Source organism: Rhinolophus sinicus, linkage group LG07 (genome assembly GCF_036562045.2).
Source record: "Rhinolophus sinicus isolate RSC01 linkage group LG07, ASM3656204v1, whole genome shotgun sequence".
Lineage (NCBI taxonomy): Eukaryota > Metazoa > Chordata > Mammalia > Chiroptera > Rhinolophidae > Rhinolophus > Rhinolophus sinicus.
Window position 1 is genome coordinate 72264815 of NC_133757.1, and position 16751 is coordinate 72281565.

The 16751-nt window shown below is 51.3% G+C and overlaps 2 protein-coding genes across 5 annotated transcripts in view; one reads left to right on the forward strand and one right to left on the reverse strand.

Annotated features, from left to right (window-relative positions):
- Positions 1 to 66: 66 nt before the first annotated feature.
- SH2D3A (SH2 domain containing 3A) lies at positions 67 to 12041 on the reverse strand. 3 transcript variants are annotated; one of them, XM_019710790.2, is made up of 10 exons: positions 11503 to 12034; positions 8603 to 8739; positions 5323 to 5672; positions 4892 to 4968; positions 2628 to 3124; positions 2394 to 2509; positions 2076 to 2250; positions 1876 to 1987; positions 1365 to 1550; positions 67 to 755 (listed from the first exon to the last, which is right to left on the reverse strand). In XM_019710790.2, the coding sequence occupies exons 2-10, from the start codon at positions 8669 to 8671 to the stop codon at positions 595 to 597; spliced, it is 1743 nt and encodes a 580-aa protein (XP_019566349.2). In that variant the 5' UTR covers positions 8672 to 8739; positions 11503 to 12034; the 3' UTR covers positions 67 to 594. The 3 variants fall into 3 exon arrangements, with proteins under 3 accessions (XP_019566349.2, XP_074193789.1, XP_074193788.1); XM_074337688.1 differs by lacking the exon at positions 67 to 755 and adding an exon at positions 763 to 1014 and having other exon boundaries at positions 2412 to 2509; positions 11503 to 12041; XM_074337687.1 differs by lacking the exon at positions 67 to 755 and adding an exon at positions 763 to 1014 and having other exon boundaries at positions 11503 to 12039.
- Positions 12042 to 14261: 2220 nt separating this feature from the next.
- The window catches only part of VAV1 (vav guanine nucleotide exchange factor 1), a 54019-nt gene continuing 51529 nt past the window's right edge, over positions 14262 to 16751 (forward strand). For both annotated transcript variants that reach the window (XM_019710808.2, XM_019710810.2), the window contains exon 1: positions 14262 to 14579. In XM_019710808.2, coding sequence (XP_019566367.2) covers positions 14376 to 14579 — 204 coding nt within the window. In that variant the 5' untranslated portion in view covers positions 14262 to 14375. The remainder of the gene's footprint in view (positions 14580 to 16751) is intronic.

A 16751-nucleotide genomic window follows, 5' to 3' on the forward strand; every position in this document is an offset into this window, starting at 1 on the left:
GTTCGGTCCTTGTCTGTGATCAGTGTAGGGAGAAGGGCGCCAAACATCATCCCTTCCGTGTTCATGGTGGCTTAATGAGAACAGGTAGCGTTTATTGAGCAACTACTGTATGCCAGGTATTCTCCATCCATGATCTCATTTAAACATTGAGCTTTAATTCCCACAATAACCCCTAGAAAGTAGTCTTACATTTATGTTGAAGGTAGGCACAGAAAGGGCAAATAATTTGCTAGAAGTCAGTTTTTCAAAGGCATTTGAACTCTGGCCTCTTACAGATCTGCAAGTTCTCTTACCATTAGAAGCTACCTGTTCACCATTTATGGGATATGTATAGGGGAGGGGGATGGGAAAGGGCAGCCAGGGCCTCCAGACACCTGGGTCTTCTAGTGTGGGGGAGGGTGCCCCTCACTCCAAGATCCCTGTATGTTTTCAGGGGACAGGGTGGGTTCTTGCAAAGCTGGTCTCCCTTCTGCTAGTCAGGGAGTGGGTCGCCCCCCCCTCCCCCCCCCCCGTTTGACTGTGTGAACAATCTGGGATGACTTCCTTGGTCTCCTGCTGGGGTCCCCAAAAGCCTTGGTGTCCCAGGGTCTGCGCTCAGCTATCAGGCTCCAGGCGCTGCGACAGGGCATTGAGGACGCGCTGGAACTTCTCGAGACGTGCGGCCCGCGGTGACCTCTCGCCCCGGCTTCCCCAGAGCAGCCTCCGCACGAAGCCAGTGGTCAGGGCCTCCCTCAGCTCCCTGTTCGGCCGAAATCCTAGGGGCGGTGCCAGGTGCGCTATGGGCGGGGCCCAGGAGCCTGCCTCACCCCTCCTCACATTTGCCTTCATCCCTGGGGACTTTGACCCAGCAGGGGCTGGGAGGGACTCTGCCCCAAATACTCGGACAGCTGGGCGAGGTTGGCGGGGAAAGGGGCTGCTGGGTCTCTGCAGGTATGAAGGTAGGCTCGGCCAGGGTGCATGGGGGTGCTGTGTTCCAGACTCGAGCTGCTAGGAGCCCCACCTTAGGGGCTGTGCCTGGAGATGGAGACAGCCCAGGGTCAGCATTTAGGGTCCGGGCCACCCAGCTACAAACTTGGAAGGAGGTTAGGCCATGTTGGAGGGTGGGAGTAGGATCCCGTGGGTGTGACTCTGGGGGGCAGGGCAGCCCCTTTTGGGCTGAAGGGCATTGTTCCAGTCACCACTGCTGGTTATGGCACAGGCTTGGGGGCTTCTGGGGGAAGACATCCCAGTTTGGGTGGGACTCTGGGGGGCGTGGCGGGAGGCTCTGGTCCCTGGCCCGGTTGGTTTTGGGCACTTGGTTAGAGCATGCGGGGTGCTCCTGAAGTCGAGACTCTTTGGCAGCCCAGCGCAGAACGGACACTCACCTCGCAGGCGCCCGGCCGCCACCTCACGGAATTTGAGCGCATCCCGGGCCATCAGACGCGCCCCCTGCAGGGTGCGCAGCAGCTGCTCGCAGGTCTCGTCCAGGGGGCCCGGGAGTTCTTCGCCCTCCAGCAGACGTGCCGCCGGTACCACGTGAGGCAGCGCCACCAAGCCCGGGTCCCAGGGTCCTGTGGGGAGAAGGGTCCGAAATGGGTTTAGGGCAGGGGGCGGGGCCTAAGGTGACGAGGGTGGGACATTGGGCCAAGCATCCAAAGAGAAGTAACCGGCGGGGGAGCCTCACACAGAACAGGGTCAAAGGCGTGGCCTAGGGCAGGGGCGGAGCCTAGAACAGGAGTGAGGGCGGGGATTAGGGATTGGGTCCAAGACCCAGTCTGGTGCAGAGGGCGGCGCCTATGGAGGAGTGGGTCCTAGGACAGAAGAAGGCACTCCGCGTAGAATTGGGTTAGGATTCTGGTTTAGAGTTGGTGCGGGGCTCCAAATGACACCACTCACCAGCGCCCTCATCCAGCGCTTGCATCAGCGGCTTCAGCTCCTGCTCGAAGGCCAGCGCGGCCTCGGTGTGGCTCCTTCGGAGCTGGCGCCACGTGCGTTCCAGCCGGGACACCTGGGACATGAACCGTTAGCATGCCTCCTCTTCCCTCTTCCCCAGCACCTGCGCCTGGGCTTCCTTCCCATCCCTGCTCCCCATGCACCTGGGGCATGAGCAGAGCGCCCATTACTGCAGCCAGTCCCGGCAGGTCTCCCGCCGCCCCTGGCCGCAGCGCCAGTGCCAGCTCCACCAAGCCCCTCAGGGCGGCCGCGCGCTCCTCCAGCGACCCCGTGCAGCCCAGCACCGCCAGCGCCCCAGCCAGCACCAGCGCCTCGTGCCTGTGGAGGCGGAGGGCAAGGGTCGGGGGCAGTGGGGAAGTTTGTATTTCGGGGCGAGGAGGGACAGGAGGTGGCATTGCCCACCCGCGCCCCTGGGTGAATGGAGGTTTGAAGGTTTGGGGGATTCCAGATGGCTGGCTCACCTCTCCAGCAGTTCTGACCTCAAGCGATGGCCATGGGGAAGTGTGAGCAGCTCCAGGCCAGAGGCAACCCCCATGGCACCCCGCTGAACCTTGGTCACTCCCAGTAAGCCCGCAGCCTGGGGGTAGAGGTGGAGGGAGGGTGGGGAGGATAGGTGAACAGAGAGAGCATATGGGTGTAAAGTTCGTTTGGGCCTTGCCCCTGCCTGGGGACCAGGCACCTGGTAGGTGACTGACCTGACAGTCTGTCAATAGCAGGTGGAGGGCGATGCTCCCAGGGTGGTGCTCCAGGAACAGGCCACGGAGAGTACGCAGGACTTTGGGTTCCAGGGGCCGATTCTGGGGGCCCAGCAGGCCACAGGGGTTGTCAGGGGGGCAGAAAGAGACCTCTGCCTGTGGTCTCACAAAACATCTCTCCTCCTCCTCCTCCTCCTCCTCCTCCTCCTCCTCGGCCTCCCACCATGGGGCCTCTGGCTCTGGGCAGCTGTGGCTAGAGGGTGTTCCCCAGGCACTGGGCACTCGGGGCACCACCTCACAGTATGTTGGGGAGTGTCCAGAGGCATTAGGCAGCACCAGTGAGGGTGTTCGAGGTGGCTTGGTTGGCGCCTTGGCATGAAGCTGCCCATCAGAGGCCCTGAGGCTGTCAGCAATGGACGCCAGGGGACCCAGGGTCTTCAGCAACACAGGGTCACTACCAATCCGAGACAGGGCAAGCGTGGGCACAGAGGAGGCTCCTAGGGGATCACACAGGAGGGTGTGCAAGAGGTACACAGAGAAGATAGTTGGGTGGGTCCTGGTTCATCCACTCCTTCAGCCAATACTGGGGTATCCCTATCTATCTTGGTGTAGCTTTGAACTTGAACAATTTCCCCAGTGTAAATGCTACATACTTACCAATGATTTGAAAGTGAACTTTCTCTGACACTTATGTGGTTTTGAGAATTCTGAATACCACATTTTAAATGTTTGTTTTGTTCCTCTGAATGAATATGGTAAAGCATTGAAAGCACAAAATACACAGAGGGTGCCAAAAAAATGTACACACATTTTAAGAAAGGAAAAACTATTAAAATTGTAATACTTAATATATACTGATAACAAAAGATGAATACAAGTCATGTTTGACCTCTGTAGTTACAAGAGGTGCTCAAAGTGGTTACCATCAGCGTCCAGACACTTCTGATTACGGTGAACTACTGCTTGAGCAACGTTGACCAAAGTGTCCACTTGTATACATTTTTTTGGCATCCCCAATATGTGTGTGCCAAAAAAATGTATACACGACTTGTATTCATCTCTTGTTATCGGTATATATTATTACAATTTTAATAGTATTTTCCTTTCTTAAAAAAAATATATTATATATATATAAATCAGAATTCACAAAACTACATAAACATCAAAACAACAGAATTTATCAAACCTTCAAACGTTGTCTTTTGTTAAGTTTGTGGCATGCTTACTTCTGAGGATATTAGAACTTAACACTACACCCAGACTTTTCGGAGATTCTATATTTATGAACCATTTTAATAGATCTGTTATAGTGGCTTAACACTTTCCCATGGTTCCCAGCCAACTCTGAGTAAGGTCCAACGTCTTCATAGTAGCCAAAAAAGACCTCACAATCTGAACTCCAGATCTCTCTGACTTGTCCCTCACTCCCGCTGTTTCAGCTACATTCACCCCCTTTTGATTGAATGAATAGTTCAAACTCTTGTTCTGGCCTCAGGACCTTTGCACTGGCTGTTCCTTCTACCTGGGCCACTCTCACCCCCAGTTATCCATGTCTTTCCTTTCCTTATCTCCTTAAAATCTTTCTCCATGGGGCATTTCCTGACAATTACTTAAAATCGCCTTTATTCTGTTGTACTTCTAATTTTTAACCCCTTAGTCCATCTTCCTCTAACAGGATGTGGGCTCCACTCATGCGGGGATCTTTGTCTTTCTTGTTTATTGATGTATCTCAGCACTTAGTAGAGCCCCAGGCACACAGGGAGGGTTCATGTTGAATGGAGTGGGGGTGGGGAGTGGACAGGGCAGATGAAGCTGACTGGGCAGAGGGAGGGGTAGACCTCCTTTATGTGTGATGATCAGAGTCAGCTGCTTTGAGGAACTCATGCTAAGTGAGAAGGAGTCAGGAAAAGATTAGGGGTGTGGGCTTTCCAATGGCAAGAACAGCAAATGCAAAAGCCCTGAGTTAGGAACAAATCTGAAAGGTGCTAGCAACTGAAGGGCAGACTGTGTGACTGGAGAGATGAGGGATGTGGCAGTAGTTATTAGAGAGGTCAGCCATGGTCAGAATATGTAGGGTTTCTTGGATTAATCGTAAACCCATAGTTTAAGCACCTACAAAGTTCCTGTGTCTTTTAACCCCTGTGACAACTTTGAGAGCATCATCATCCTCATTTTCCAAGAGGTTAAGTCACCTGCCCAAGATTACTCAGGGAGTGAGGGGCAGAGCAATCTCTGAGCCATGCGCTGTCCTGGCAAACCCTCACCTGGTCCAGAGTTGCCTTCTCTTGACTGCCCCACATGCTCCAAACCTGCAGGCTGACTGTCACTCCACTTTCTAGCCCTGGGGGGCAGAGATGGGGAAGATGTGTAGTCCCAGCCTGAGCAGGGCAACCCCCACCAATGCCCGAAACCCCTACTCCCAGGCATTCAGGACCACTGAATCTCAACCAGGGTGTTGTACCCCAAAGGGACACTTGGCAAGGTCAGGAAACATTTTTCCTTGATTACATCTTGGGGATGGGGGGAATTCTACTGCATCTCGTAGACAGAAGCAAGTATGCTGCTCAACATTGTACAATGCATAGGACGGCCCCCACAACTAAGAAGATCTGGCCCCAAGTGTCAATAGTGCCTAGGTGGAGAACCCTGGGGGTGTTGGGTGTCACCTGGAAGTAGGGAGCCTGTGAGTACCTACCTGAGCAGCTTTGTCTGAACTGGGCTGTCTAGGAGGGTGTCCTCACTAAAGCTGCGTCGAATAGGCCCTTGCCGTGTCACCGGCCTGGAGGCCACAGCCCCTGTGGCTTGTGTCAGTGGACGTTGGCCGGTCACATAGCTGTGAACCAGGGCAGGCAGGCTTGGGAAACGCTCATCCTCTAGCTGAAAGAGGGCTATGGGCCGGCCTGGCCGGGGACGCAGGGCCACACGGAGCACCTCGAAGTGTAAGGCTGAGCCCCGCCAGCGGCAGGAGATCACAGGGTGGCCCCCATCGGACCCAGATGCACGAACCAAGAAGTCGCCATCTTGCTGAAGGAGAGCTTCTGCCTTCTGGGGTTGGAGTACAGGGGGCAGGAGGTTTAGGTATGAGCTCAGATCAGCAGTTAATGGTGACTCCCCACCCCCACCCATCCCCACCCAAGAAAAGCCAACCTAGGGTAGTTTTGAACCAAACCATTATTTCCCCTTTGTCATGGACACACCTCTGGACTACATTTCCCAGGCTCCCTTGCAGTTTAGAGCGAGCATGTAATGAGACCTGGCCAATGGGATGAGGGCAGAAGTGCAATGGGGACTCTCCACACTTGGCCTATAAAACTCTCCTGCAAAATCCTACAGGTTCTGTCCCCTATTTGCCAGTTGATATCTCCAGAGCCCCAGGGGAAGGCAGAGCCATAAGATGGAAAGGCTTAGGTCCTGACTGATTTGTGGAGCTCCACATCCCCACTTCTCAGCCACCTTGGACTGTGACATGAACGAGCCCTTAAATATGTATTGTTTAGCCAGTGACATCTTAAGAATGTTTGTTACAGCTGGTAGTCAACACTGACTGACGCAACTTTCAATATGAGTAAATGCACTGTACTTGCTATGCAAATGTAGCTTCAAGATAAACCATTAGCTGGATCCTTCCAGAGTGTGACCGATAAATCTTCCTTCATAAAAATTTTCATACTGTCTCATGCCAGCTGTGGTAGCTGGTATTAAAACAGGGGCTGAGGGCTCTGGCACCAGAGAGGTAAAGCAGAGCTGGTGATAGGGGCTGGGGGCCGAACAATACACGCAGTGGACACAGGTCTAGCCCTTACTGTGTGCCAAGTGCTGCTTTAGGTGTAAAACATATGAACTCATTTAATCCTTTACCCAGGTTAAGTGATAAGTATTATCCCCATTTTACAGACAGGCAAACTGAGGCCCAAAGAGGTGAAATACCTTGGCCTAGGTCACACAGAATGTAAGTTGTAGGGTTGGGATTTAAACCCAGGATGTCTGCCTATTGAACAGGAGAAGATATTTGCCAATGATACATCTGATAAGGGGTTAATATCCAAAATTTATAAAAAACTCATAAACTCAACACCAAAAACCCAAACAACCCAATTAAAATATGGGCAGAGGACACGAAGAGACATTTCTCTAAAGAGGACATACAGATGGCCAATAAGACATATGAAAAGATGCTCAATGTCACTGATTATCAGAGAAATGCAAATAAAAGCATTTATTTTATACAATGAGATACCACCTCACTCATGTCAGAATGGCTATCATCAATAAATCAACAAACAACAAGTATTGGTGAGGCTGTGGAGAAAAGGGAACCCTTGTGCACTATTGGTGGGATTGCAAATTGGGGCAGCCACTATGGAAAACTATGGAAGTTGCTCAAAAAATTAAAAATAGAACTACCTTACGACCGAGCAATTCCACTCCTGGGTATTTACCCAAAGAAATCCAAAACACTAATTCAAAAAAATATATGCACTCCTATGTTTACTGCAGCACTGTTCACAATAGCCAAGATATGGAAACAATCTAAATGCCTATCAATAGACGATTGGATAAAGAAATTGTGGTACATTTATATAACGTAGTATTACTCTGCTATAAAAAAGAAGGAAATTTGACCATTGCAACAACACGGATGGACCTAGAGAATATTATGCTAAGTGGAATAAGAGACTGAGAAAAACAAATACCATATGATCTCACTTATATGTGGAATCTAAAGAACAGAATAAATGAGCAAACAAAACAAATAGTCATAGAGATACAGCGAAAAAAACTGATGGTTGCTAGATGGGAGGGGGGTTGGGGGATAGGGGAGAAAAGTGAAGGGATTAGAAAGTACAAATTTGTAGTCACAAAATAGTCATGGAGATGTGAAATACAGTATGGGAAATATAATCAATGATGTATAGATTACGTAGGGTGCCAGATAGATACTGGACTTATCAGGGGGATCACTTCATACACTTTGTACATGTCTGACCACTGCACTGTACACCTGAAGCTGAAGTAGAATAATATTGAATGTTAACTATCATTAAATATATATATATACATATATATATGCAATATATATACAACATACTCATACAAATGGTACCAAAAAATGTATATACATTTTAAGAAAGGAAAAAACTGTATTAAAATTCTAATACTCAATATATACTGATAACAAAAGATGAATACAAGTCACGTTTGACTTCTGCAATTATAAGAGGTGCTCAAATTGGTTACCATCGGTGTAATTGTAATACAGTTTTTTCCCTTTCTTAAAATGTATATACATTTTTTGGGCACCCTCTGTATATACATATTGTAACAGCTACATACGATGTCAGAGGGGTAGTAGACTGGGAGGGGGGTTATCACTTTGTGAAGGGTGTAAATGTCTAATCATTATGTTGTTTTGTAAACCTGAAACTAATACAAGAAAATTTAAAATTAAAAAATAAAATAAACCCAACATGTCTGACTCCAAGGTGTGGGATATTAACCACTAATCTATACTGCCTCTCACGATTTGATTGGAAGCCCAGATTCCTGGGACTTCTGAAGGTGACCCCGGAGTTGGAGATGAACGTGGGGAGCCTTGAATTGAGAGGGGGATGGGGCCCTGGTGGTCCCAGGTGCCTGGGAAGCAGAGAGAGAGAGACAGAAAGAGAGAGAGAGAGAGAGAGAGAGAGAGAGAGAGAGAGAGAGAGAAGCAGAACCCAAGGAGTGCTTTGAGGGGGTTAGGACCTTCTTTTATCTCTGTTACCATCCTCAGCACCATCACAAAGAAAGTAATAATTTAAATGTAAGGAGGGACATGCCATGACAACCAAATTCCAAGATAGTCCCTAGTCCCCCAGCCACCCCTTCCAATAGATCTTAACCCTAAACTCCTCACCCAGCACCCCGGAGTCCCCAGCAGGTCAAGTGTGGGAAAGGCTCCCTATCAGACGGAGCTGAGGCCCTGCAGGAGGAGGTACCTGGCGGGACAGGGGGCCATGGTACCAGGGCTGGCTGGCGAAGTCCTCTCCATCCTGTGGCACCTGCATGGAGCTTTTGGAGGTGGTGGGTGCTGGGGCTGAACTCTGTACTTTCAAGAGGCCTCAGTCTTCTACATCTATAAAATTGGAATAATTATTCCTGCTTCCTGAGTGGCTGGGTCAACCCTTCCATGTTCCTCTTCTTTTTGGAGACAGCAGCCCACAACTTATCAAACCTTCAAACGCAACTCTCTCTGTATATGTATGCAAATATTATATAAATATATATTATATTCTAAATTAAACAAGTTACTTATAATCAGATTTCATATATATATACGGCAGACATATAGATATATATATAGATATACTCCAGATTACAGTTGACTCTTGAACAATGCAGGGGTTAGGGGCGCCGACCCCCGCGCATTTGAAATTCCGTGTATAACCTTTGACTCCCCAAAAACTTAACTACTAATACCCTATGGTTGACTGGAAGCCTTACCAATCATATAAACAGTTGATGAACACATATTTTGTATGTTCTATGTATTATATACTATATTCTTATAGTAAAATAAGCTAGAGAAAAGGAAATGTTATTAAGAAAATCATAAGAGAAGATACCATTGACAATGCCGTACATATTTATTGAAAAAAATCTGTATAAGTGGACCACCGCAGTTTAAGCCCATGTTGTTCAAGGGTCAAACGCGTGCGCGCACGCGCACACACACACACACACACACACACACCTGTATATAAAATTGGGGTAGGAGTAACTTTAATTTAGAATTGGCCGTGACTTCATGGATACAGCCATGCATTCACTGGAGTTCTTGCAAAGGGAGAAGACATATGCACTGCTTTCAAACGTAATGGCACTTTATGCAGATGACATAATGCTATGTGTTGTAGAAACTTAATTAACTGATTCACTTAAACCAGTATTTAAGCGGCACCTACTTTGTGCCAGGAGCTGTTCTACCTGCTAGAGACCCTGCAGTTCTAGTGGGGGAGACGGGCGAGTAAGAAAATAAATGAGTAGATGAGGGAGTAGATAGGCCAGAGAAAGCTAAGTGGAAAATGTAACCAGGGTTGGGATATGAAGATTCAAACGGTGGAGTTAAGATTTTCCAACCAGTGGCCTGGAAAGGTCTCAGTCAGTAATGACTGGAAGGATTTTGAGGCAGCGAGCTGGGTGGTTCTCAGGGTGAAAGAATATTTCAGGCTGAAGGTAATTTAATTTACTACTGTCCATGGCTTCTTAGCAATCTATGTATACATGCAAAGATTCTTAGGACGTAAGAAAATGGAACTTATACACGGCTTTCCAATGTAACACCGTATTTAAGGATGTTGAAAGGCCACATTTTTGTAGAAATGTCAGCAAACACAATTTTGGAACCAATACATTTTGTTGTTATTATTATGGTCAAATTCAGGTCTCAGACACTTTGGGACTCCAAGGTGTCTTGATCATTAAGCAGACCTGTCTCAAGTATCTGGTGGAGAAAACCTGCCCTGGATGGGAGGGAAGCAGGGAGTCTGTTTCTCACTGCCCCCACCCCTCAAGATCTTCTGGGCCTAGCCAGGGTCTGCAGGAGAATTGCACCAGGATTCTTACATTCTGAGTCAGCCTAGATGAGGGACTGCAAGGGGCAGGAACTTCCCAGACCAGCCTTACGTGGCTATAGGGGCGGGGAACTGGGTCTGGAGCTGGCTCCAGGCATTGCATACCTGAACGCCAGGTGTGTCTCTTGGATGCCTGTGCACTTCCTGTTTGTCACCTGGGACAGGCCCGGCCTCCTCTTAAGAGTCCCCCAACTCCAGGTTCCTCTGTCTCATGCCCTCCTTAGTGGGCATTGAGGTGGGCCACTGACAAAACTCTCATTAGTTGCAGGTGGAGCTCAGGGTGGGCCAAAGGTCAGTCACAGGCTAAGTCATTTTCCTGCCCTGTGTCTTTTGGAATAATTTCTGGATATTTGGGCAGAGGAGAGAGGAAGGGTTAGGGCATGGAGACAGGAGGGAGGGGGTATTCATGCCAAAGAGACCATATACAAGTGTACACATTGTAGGGGGCAGCCACCTACACATAGACACATGGACACAGGTGGACATGGGACTCAAACTTGACACTGAGCAAACACCGATTGGTTGAGCACGTACTGTGTGCTGTTCTAGACCCTGGAGATACAGTAATGAAAGAGACCTGCTCTGTGCTGTCTGGTGGACAAGACACACAACAAAACAAGAATAAATTCTCAGAGTAATCATGACGGTGGCTTTAAATAGCCTAGTCAGGAAGATCTCTCCCAGAAGGTGACATTGGAGCTGAGACCTCAGTAAAGGGAAGAAGGGTTATGCAAAGATTTGGAAAAACAGCAGTCCAGATGGCGGTGGTTACAAGTGCAAAGGCTTGGAGGTGAGATGGAGTTTGTTTTTTAACATTTGACATCATCAAATAGGCCAGTGTTTCTGGACTGCAATGAGCAAAGAGCTCAGTGGAGAGCAGTGAGGTCCGCAGGCATGAGAACATGCAGGAACTGGTGGACCCCCGATTTCTCAGTGGCATGGAATGGGAGCTATGGAAAGGTTTTCAATGAGGGAGGGGCCCGATCTAGTTTGCCGTTTAAAATGATCGGTCAGGCAAAAATGGAAGCAGGGAGGCTCTCGGTGTTGCACAGGAAGCACACTCAGAGGAGCATGCCCAGGGACACGGACACGCGTGATGCACAGCTACCCAATCTGGCGCTCGGTGACCCCTTCTATATCCGCAGACGCATGTGAACAGACACCCAGATCCTCCCTCCCTGCGAGCCAGTGGCCCCACCGGGAAAAGAAGACTCCCTATTCTAATAATCCCCTGGTCCTTGATCCCCCTCGGGCCCCTCACTCACCTGGGCCGGGGCCTGCGGAGCTCCCAAGAGGCAGGTGCTGGACGGAAGCCTGAGGCTGTGCGGCTCCGGGGCCTTCCCTCCTAGTCCTACCCAGGTTCTGCCTCCTCCAGCCGTGCCGGCTGGGAACCAAGCCCAATCACCTGGCCCCGCCCTTAAGACTCCGCCCCCTTCGGACCCCGCCTCCAACTGTTGCCTCTCAGGCTTTTACCTCGCCCCCTTGTTCCCGCTTCGCCCCTTCAGAGCCTTTCTTGGCGCTAACGACGCCCCCTTGGCTAAAACCTTCTTCACAGAACGCGCGCCTTTGGGAAACTCCGTTCGTCCCTTTAAGTGGGCCCGTCCCCTTAGATCGTCGCCTCGCCTTCCTCCGAGGGGCCACGCCCACTCACTTCCCGGTCTCTTTCCGTGTACCGCTTGTTAAAATTCGGCCACTCCATTCCCTTCGGGCTGGCCCTACGCGTCCCTGGCAATTTGGGGGCGCGTGAGGGGGATGTCCTTCTCCTCGCCCCCCAGGGTTCCCGGCAGGGGCCGGGCTGCCCTATGGACTTTCTCACTTGGCAGGGGGTGGCAGCCGCTGTGACGTTGAGGGGTGCGCTTCCTCCAGACCGCCCCCTTGGGTTTCCGGGAATGGAACCCCAGCTGAGTGTCGGGTTTTGTGGGGAGAGGTGCGGGAAAACGCTAGAGCCTCCCTCAGTGACAGCACAATGGAGTTGAGCTAGACTCTGGGGAGGCATGGGGGGGACGGGTAACATTCAGGTAGTTTCCCAGGTGGGGGGTTTTCATCGTAAAGTCTGGAGACAAGCAGGAGAAAGGTGGGGGGATCTGGGACAAGAGACAGAAAACCCTGCCATGTTCATGGAGGGGAAAGAAAAGGAAGGAAGGGAGGAAGGAGGAAAGGAGGGAGGGAGGGAAGAAGGAAGGAAGGAAGGAAGGAAGGAAGGAAGGAAGGAAGGGGAAAAGAAAAAAGAAAAGGAAAGAAAAAAGAAATAAAGCAGTTGTCGTAGCTAACATTTATTGAACACTGATTGTATGCCAGGGCTGTACTGCTTGCTCTACCTACTGCAAAGCATTTAAGTTTTACATAGGCCTTTCGATGGGGTAGGTACTCTTTTCACCACCCACATTTCCCAGATACAGAAACTGAGGCATTGGACAGCTAAGCCATTTGCCCAAGTTGACTCAGTTTGTGAGGTCGAGTGGGATACAATCCCGGAGACCCGAAGGGTCAGCCTATCTTCCTCACTTTCGTCTTCACAGCCCCACTATCTCTGCTCCTTACTATAATTCTAAACGGTCACCCATTTTACAAATGAGGAAATTGACACATAAGAGAGCGAAGGATGTCTTGGTGCCTGTAGGATCACGAAGCTGGGAATTTCCAGGCTGGGCTTCCCCCCCTTCCCTCCCCCCCGCCCCCCGCCAATGTGGAAGAGACACCTGGCTAACGAGGGGCTGAGGGGAGTGTCTTATTTGACCCCCTTCCTCCTAGTTTTGGTACAAAGGGTAGGGTGTATGTCCAGTGAAGGAGCCTAGAGCCCCCTAGTGGTTATGAGAATTTAAAAAGATAATGCAAGGGGTACCGAGTGAGATCGAGGGGGGAGGGAAAACTACTCAGCCTAGTAGGATGGAGGTAGGCCGAGAAACGCTTAGAAAAAATGATTTCAGGTGGTGATAAGGGCTACGAAGGCAGTAAATGTTTGCCAAACGAATGAATTAACGAACGACACTAGTGAAGACTATAAGGAGGCAGATGGTGGTTGGTGGCCAGGGCCATGGGGATAAATGGATGTTTTTGGGATAAATGTCAGAGGTAGAGCCAATAGAGCTTTCAACCATTTGTTTGTTTGTTTGTTTATTAATTCATGCATTCATTCAACAAATATTTATGGAGCATGTATATGTGCTGGGGAGGAGTTTCCAGCAGTACATAAGAGACACACATTTCTAAATAGACAACACAGAAATACATATAATTAAATATCAGGTTTGATGATAATCAGGGCTTAAAGTAGAGAAGTGGAACAGGGTGGGGAAAAAGGCTGTGATTTGAAATGGGGAGGTTTGGGAAGACTTCATGGGAAGGTGACATTCAGCTAAGACCTGTACATGGTGAGGGAGCTAGTCTTGAAGTTGCCTAAGGCAGAGGAAGAGCATGTGCAAAGGCCCTGGGGCAGGACTGGCCTGGTGTGTTGGAGAAACAGCAGGAAGCCCGTTTGGCTGGAGCGAGTGAGCGAAGCGGGAGTGGAGGAGGTGAAGGCAGGGAGGGGAGGAGAGGGCAAGTCATAGAGGGCCTTGTGGGCTGCAGAGAGGACTTTTAGCCCAATGAGGAAGGTATGTGACAAGAGGAGGGACATCCTGACTTGACTCAGGTGCTCACAGGCTCCCTCTGGCTGCGGTGGGGAGGATAGACTACGGAGGGAGAGGGCGGGAGCGAGGGGACCAGGGCGGAGGAGACCGCGTTGGTCCAGGCTAGTGATGATGGCGCTGGACCAGGGTGGAGGCAGAGAAGGGAGGGGTGTATGGAGGACGGATTTTTAGTGCTTTCAGGTGTTACAGCTCAAGGGTTGGATGTGGAGGAAGGCAGCCGGCTTCAGGCTAGTTTGCCCGACTCCGCCGGCAGCCCCTCCCCTTCCCAGGTGCCCAGGTGTTATGTTGGTGGAGGAAAAAGAAGTCCCGCGTGGAAGGGGCGGAGCTGGGCTGCAGGTGCTCCCCCCGCCCCCTGCTCCCCCCCCCCCACGGCTCCTCCTCCTCCACCCCCTCTCCGGGCGACAGTTACAAGCAAAGAAGAGGAAGTGGTAGCTAGTAGCACAAGCAGGCGGGCGGGCTGGTGGTGGAGGCCCCGAGGGTGCGCGGGCCGGCCGGGGAAGGCAGCAGCCATGGAGCTGTGGCGCCAGTGTACCCACTGGCTGATTCAGTGCCGGGTGCTGCCTCCCAGCCACCGCGTGACCTGGGACGGGGCCCAGGTGTGCGAGCTGGCACAGGCCCTTCGGGATGGGGTCCTTCTCTGTCAGCTGCTTAACAACCTGCTGCCCCACGCCATCAACTTACGCGAGGTCAACCTGCGCCCCCAGATGTCCCAGGTGAGACCCCTGTGGGCTGGCGGGCAGAGGGTTGGAAGTGGGGAGCATTCCAGTCTGGGTTAGTGCACGCTACCTCTGGGCCGGCAATATAGGGGGTAGTGCGCCCAACTCTGAGGCCGGCATGGGGGCAGGGGGATGTGGGTGGTCGCATTGAGATTCTGAGGTGACCCACCTCAGGTTAAGAGAAATGCGTTCACAGGCCTCAAGTGAATCCAAATGTAGGCTGAGAACTGACAAGCTGGGGGTTAACCTCTCCCAAGCCCAGGCTGACTCCATTGGGGTTCAAGCCCCCAGATGCCACCATCTGGAAGTCTTGACGGGGTGCCTAGAAACCCTCTGGGCGGCCAACAGGGCGTCTGACGTTTTCTTTGACCCCCTACCCCCAGATTCTGGCTATGGGGGAGGGGCTTTCTCCACCTTCTTCCCCACATGTGTCTCCTCCTCCGGGCCCTGGGCCCCTTCCTTCCCCTTGGCTTCCTGCCTGGGCCTGGGGCAGCTTGGGGCTGGGGAGGGGGGGGCTGCGCCCCAGGGTTCTCCTCTTCCTAGCTCTTTCCATCCTTGGGGGCACATTGAGGCCAGACCTGGGGTTTGGGAGCCTAGAAATAGCTGCTCTTTCTCGGTAAGGATTTCTGTAAGGGCAAAGGGTCCAAAAGGAGGTGGATTTGACTGTGACGCCCCCAGCTCAGGAAATACATTCAAGTCCCTATTTGAATGTGGTTGGGGTGGGGGTGGTAACAGGGCTGGATGCTCTCTCTGTAGCTCCTCTTCTGGTTCCCTATGGCCACCTGGGTGCTTGGTGGAAGTGGTGTGTGCTTCTGGGGGAGACATGGGGGTGCCTGGTCTGCCTGGGGGTCTGAGGGGACATGAGGTTAGGCCCTCAGGCCCTATGCCTGGATGAAAGCTTTGTCCAGAGGAGCTGTGGGCTAGTGGCGGGGGACTTTGTGGGGATGGCGGGCAGGGCAGCTGGGGCATCCATTGCCTGTTCTCTGGTCTGAAGTGCCATGTGCAGATGGGGGTGGGAAAATGACTGCTCAGGGAGTGGGGTCCCCATGGTCCCTGGGGACATGTATTGGGGACAGGGCCGTGAGAGGAGAGGTGGGTAGCCCACCCTTTCTAGCCCAGGCAGAGCTTCTTGATAGAATGAGGGAGCCCCAGAGACTCCGTCCCCCTGGCCAGCCCTCTGGCCACAGGTCATCCTGAATTTGCCTAAATTTGCTTGTCTCCTTCTGGCTTCCAGCACATTAGGAAGTAGCTGTAGGACCTGTCAGGCCCCAGATCTGCAGAGAGGCAAAGTCCCCAGAGAGGCTTCAGTAGCAGCTAATGGGAAAGTGGATAGAATTAAGGATGAACTTCCACTCCTCCATACATCTTGCCTAAAGCTGGTTTTCTGATAAAAAGGCAAGGGGGTATGGCATTAATCTCTAGGACAGCAGCTGCTGGGCTCCAAAGACCATCCTGCTTCTTTGTTCTGGGCAATGCCAGGGGCCCAGCCCCAGACCTGGTCCTCAAGGTGCTCCCAGATTGGGGGAGACAAAACCAGGACACCCAGCCCCTGTTGTCAGGACTGGGGTAGAGGGACAGACCTCTGAGCTGGGAGTCCTGGAGCAAAGGCAAGACATTGCGTGAGGGAGTCAGGCTTTCTGCAAGAGGGGACATTTGTGCTGGGTTTTGAAAAGTGAGTAGGAGCTTTCTCATTGTTCCGGATTCCTACACCTGGCTGTGTCAGGCCCCAGGCTGAGCAAGAGTGTTTCCTGATCCTCCCTACCTGGGAGCTCTGTGCCTTCCTGCCCCTGCCCAATTTGTCTCCCTTCAAAGCTCAGCCCCATGTCCTGTTCACCGTGGGGATATGTGCAGGAAGCTAAAAGGTAGTCACATTGAGCCAGAGGGAGGTGCCACAAGAACATCCTCTCTAGGTTTGCAAGTCCCTGTCTGTCAACAGATGTAAGCTTGGAGCATGAATGGAATGGGATGTGGAAGGGCAGAGAGAGAAAAGGGAGGGTTCTCCTGATCAGCACGGGGAAGTGAGGAGGGGGTCCGCGGCATAAATAAAGGTGTGGAGGCTGGAATCAGGATAGAAATAGAATGCGTTCCAGTTTCTCTCATTTCCTTTTCATAGTTCCTCTGCTTTTGGTCAGTTGTTTCCAGGGAAGAACATGTTTAAACATCCATCTA

What these genes read in the sequence shown, in the direction of transcription:
- SH2D3A (XM_074337687.1), bottom strand. Translation starts at nt 8,671, where the DNA reads ATGCAGGTGCCACAGGATGGAGAGGACTTCGCCAGCCAGCCCTGGTAC. An exon ending in GTTCAGACAAAGCTGCTCAG is followed by an intron (nt 4,969 to 5,322) that starts GTAGGTACTCAC and finishes TCTGCCCCCCAG; the next exon opens with GGCTAGAAAGTGGAGTGACA. An exon ending in TGCTATTGACAGACTGTCAG is followed by an intron (nt 2,510 to 2,627) that starts GTCAGTCACCTA and finishes CTCTACCCCCAG; the next exon opens with GCTGCGGGCTTACTGGGAGT.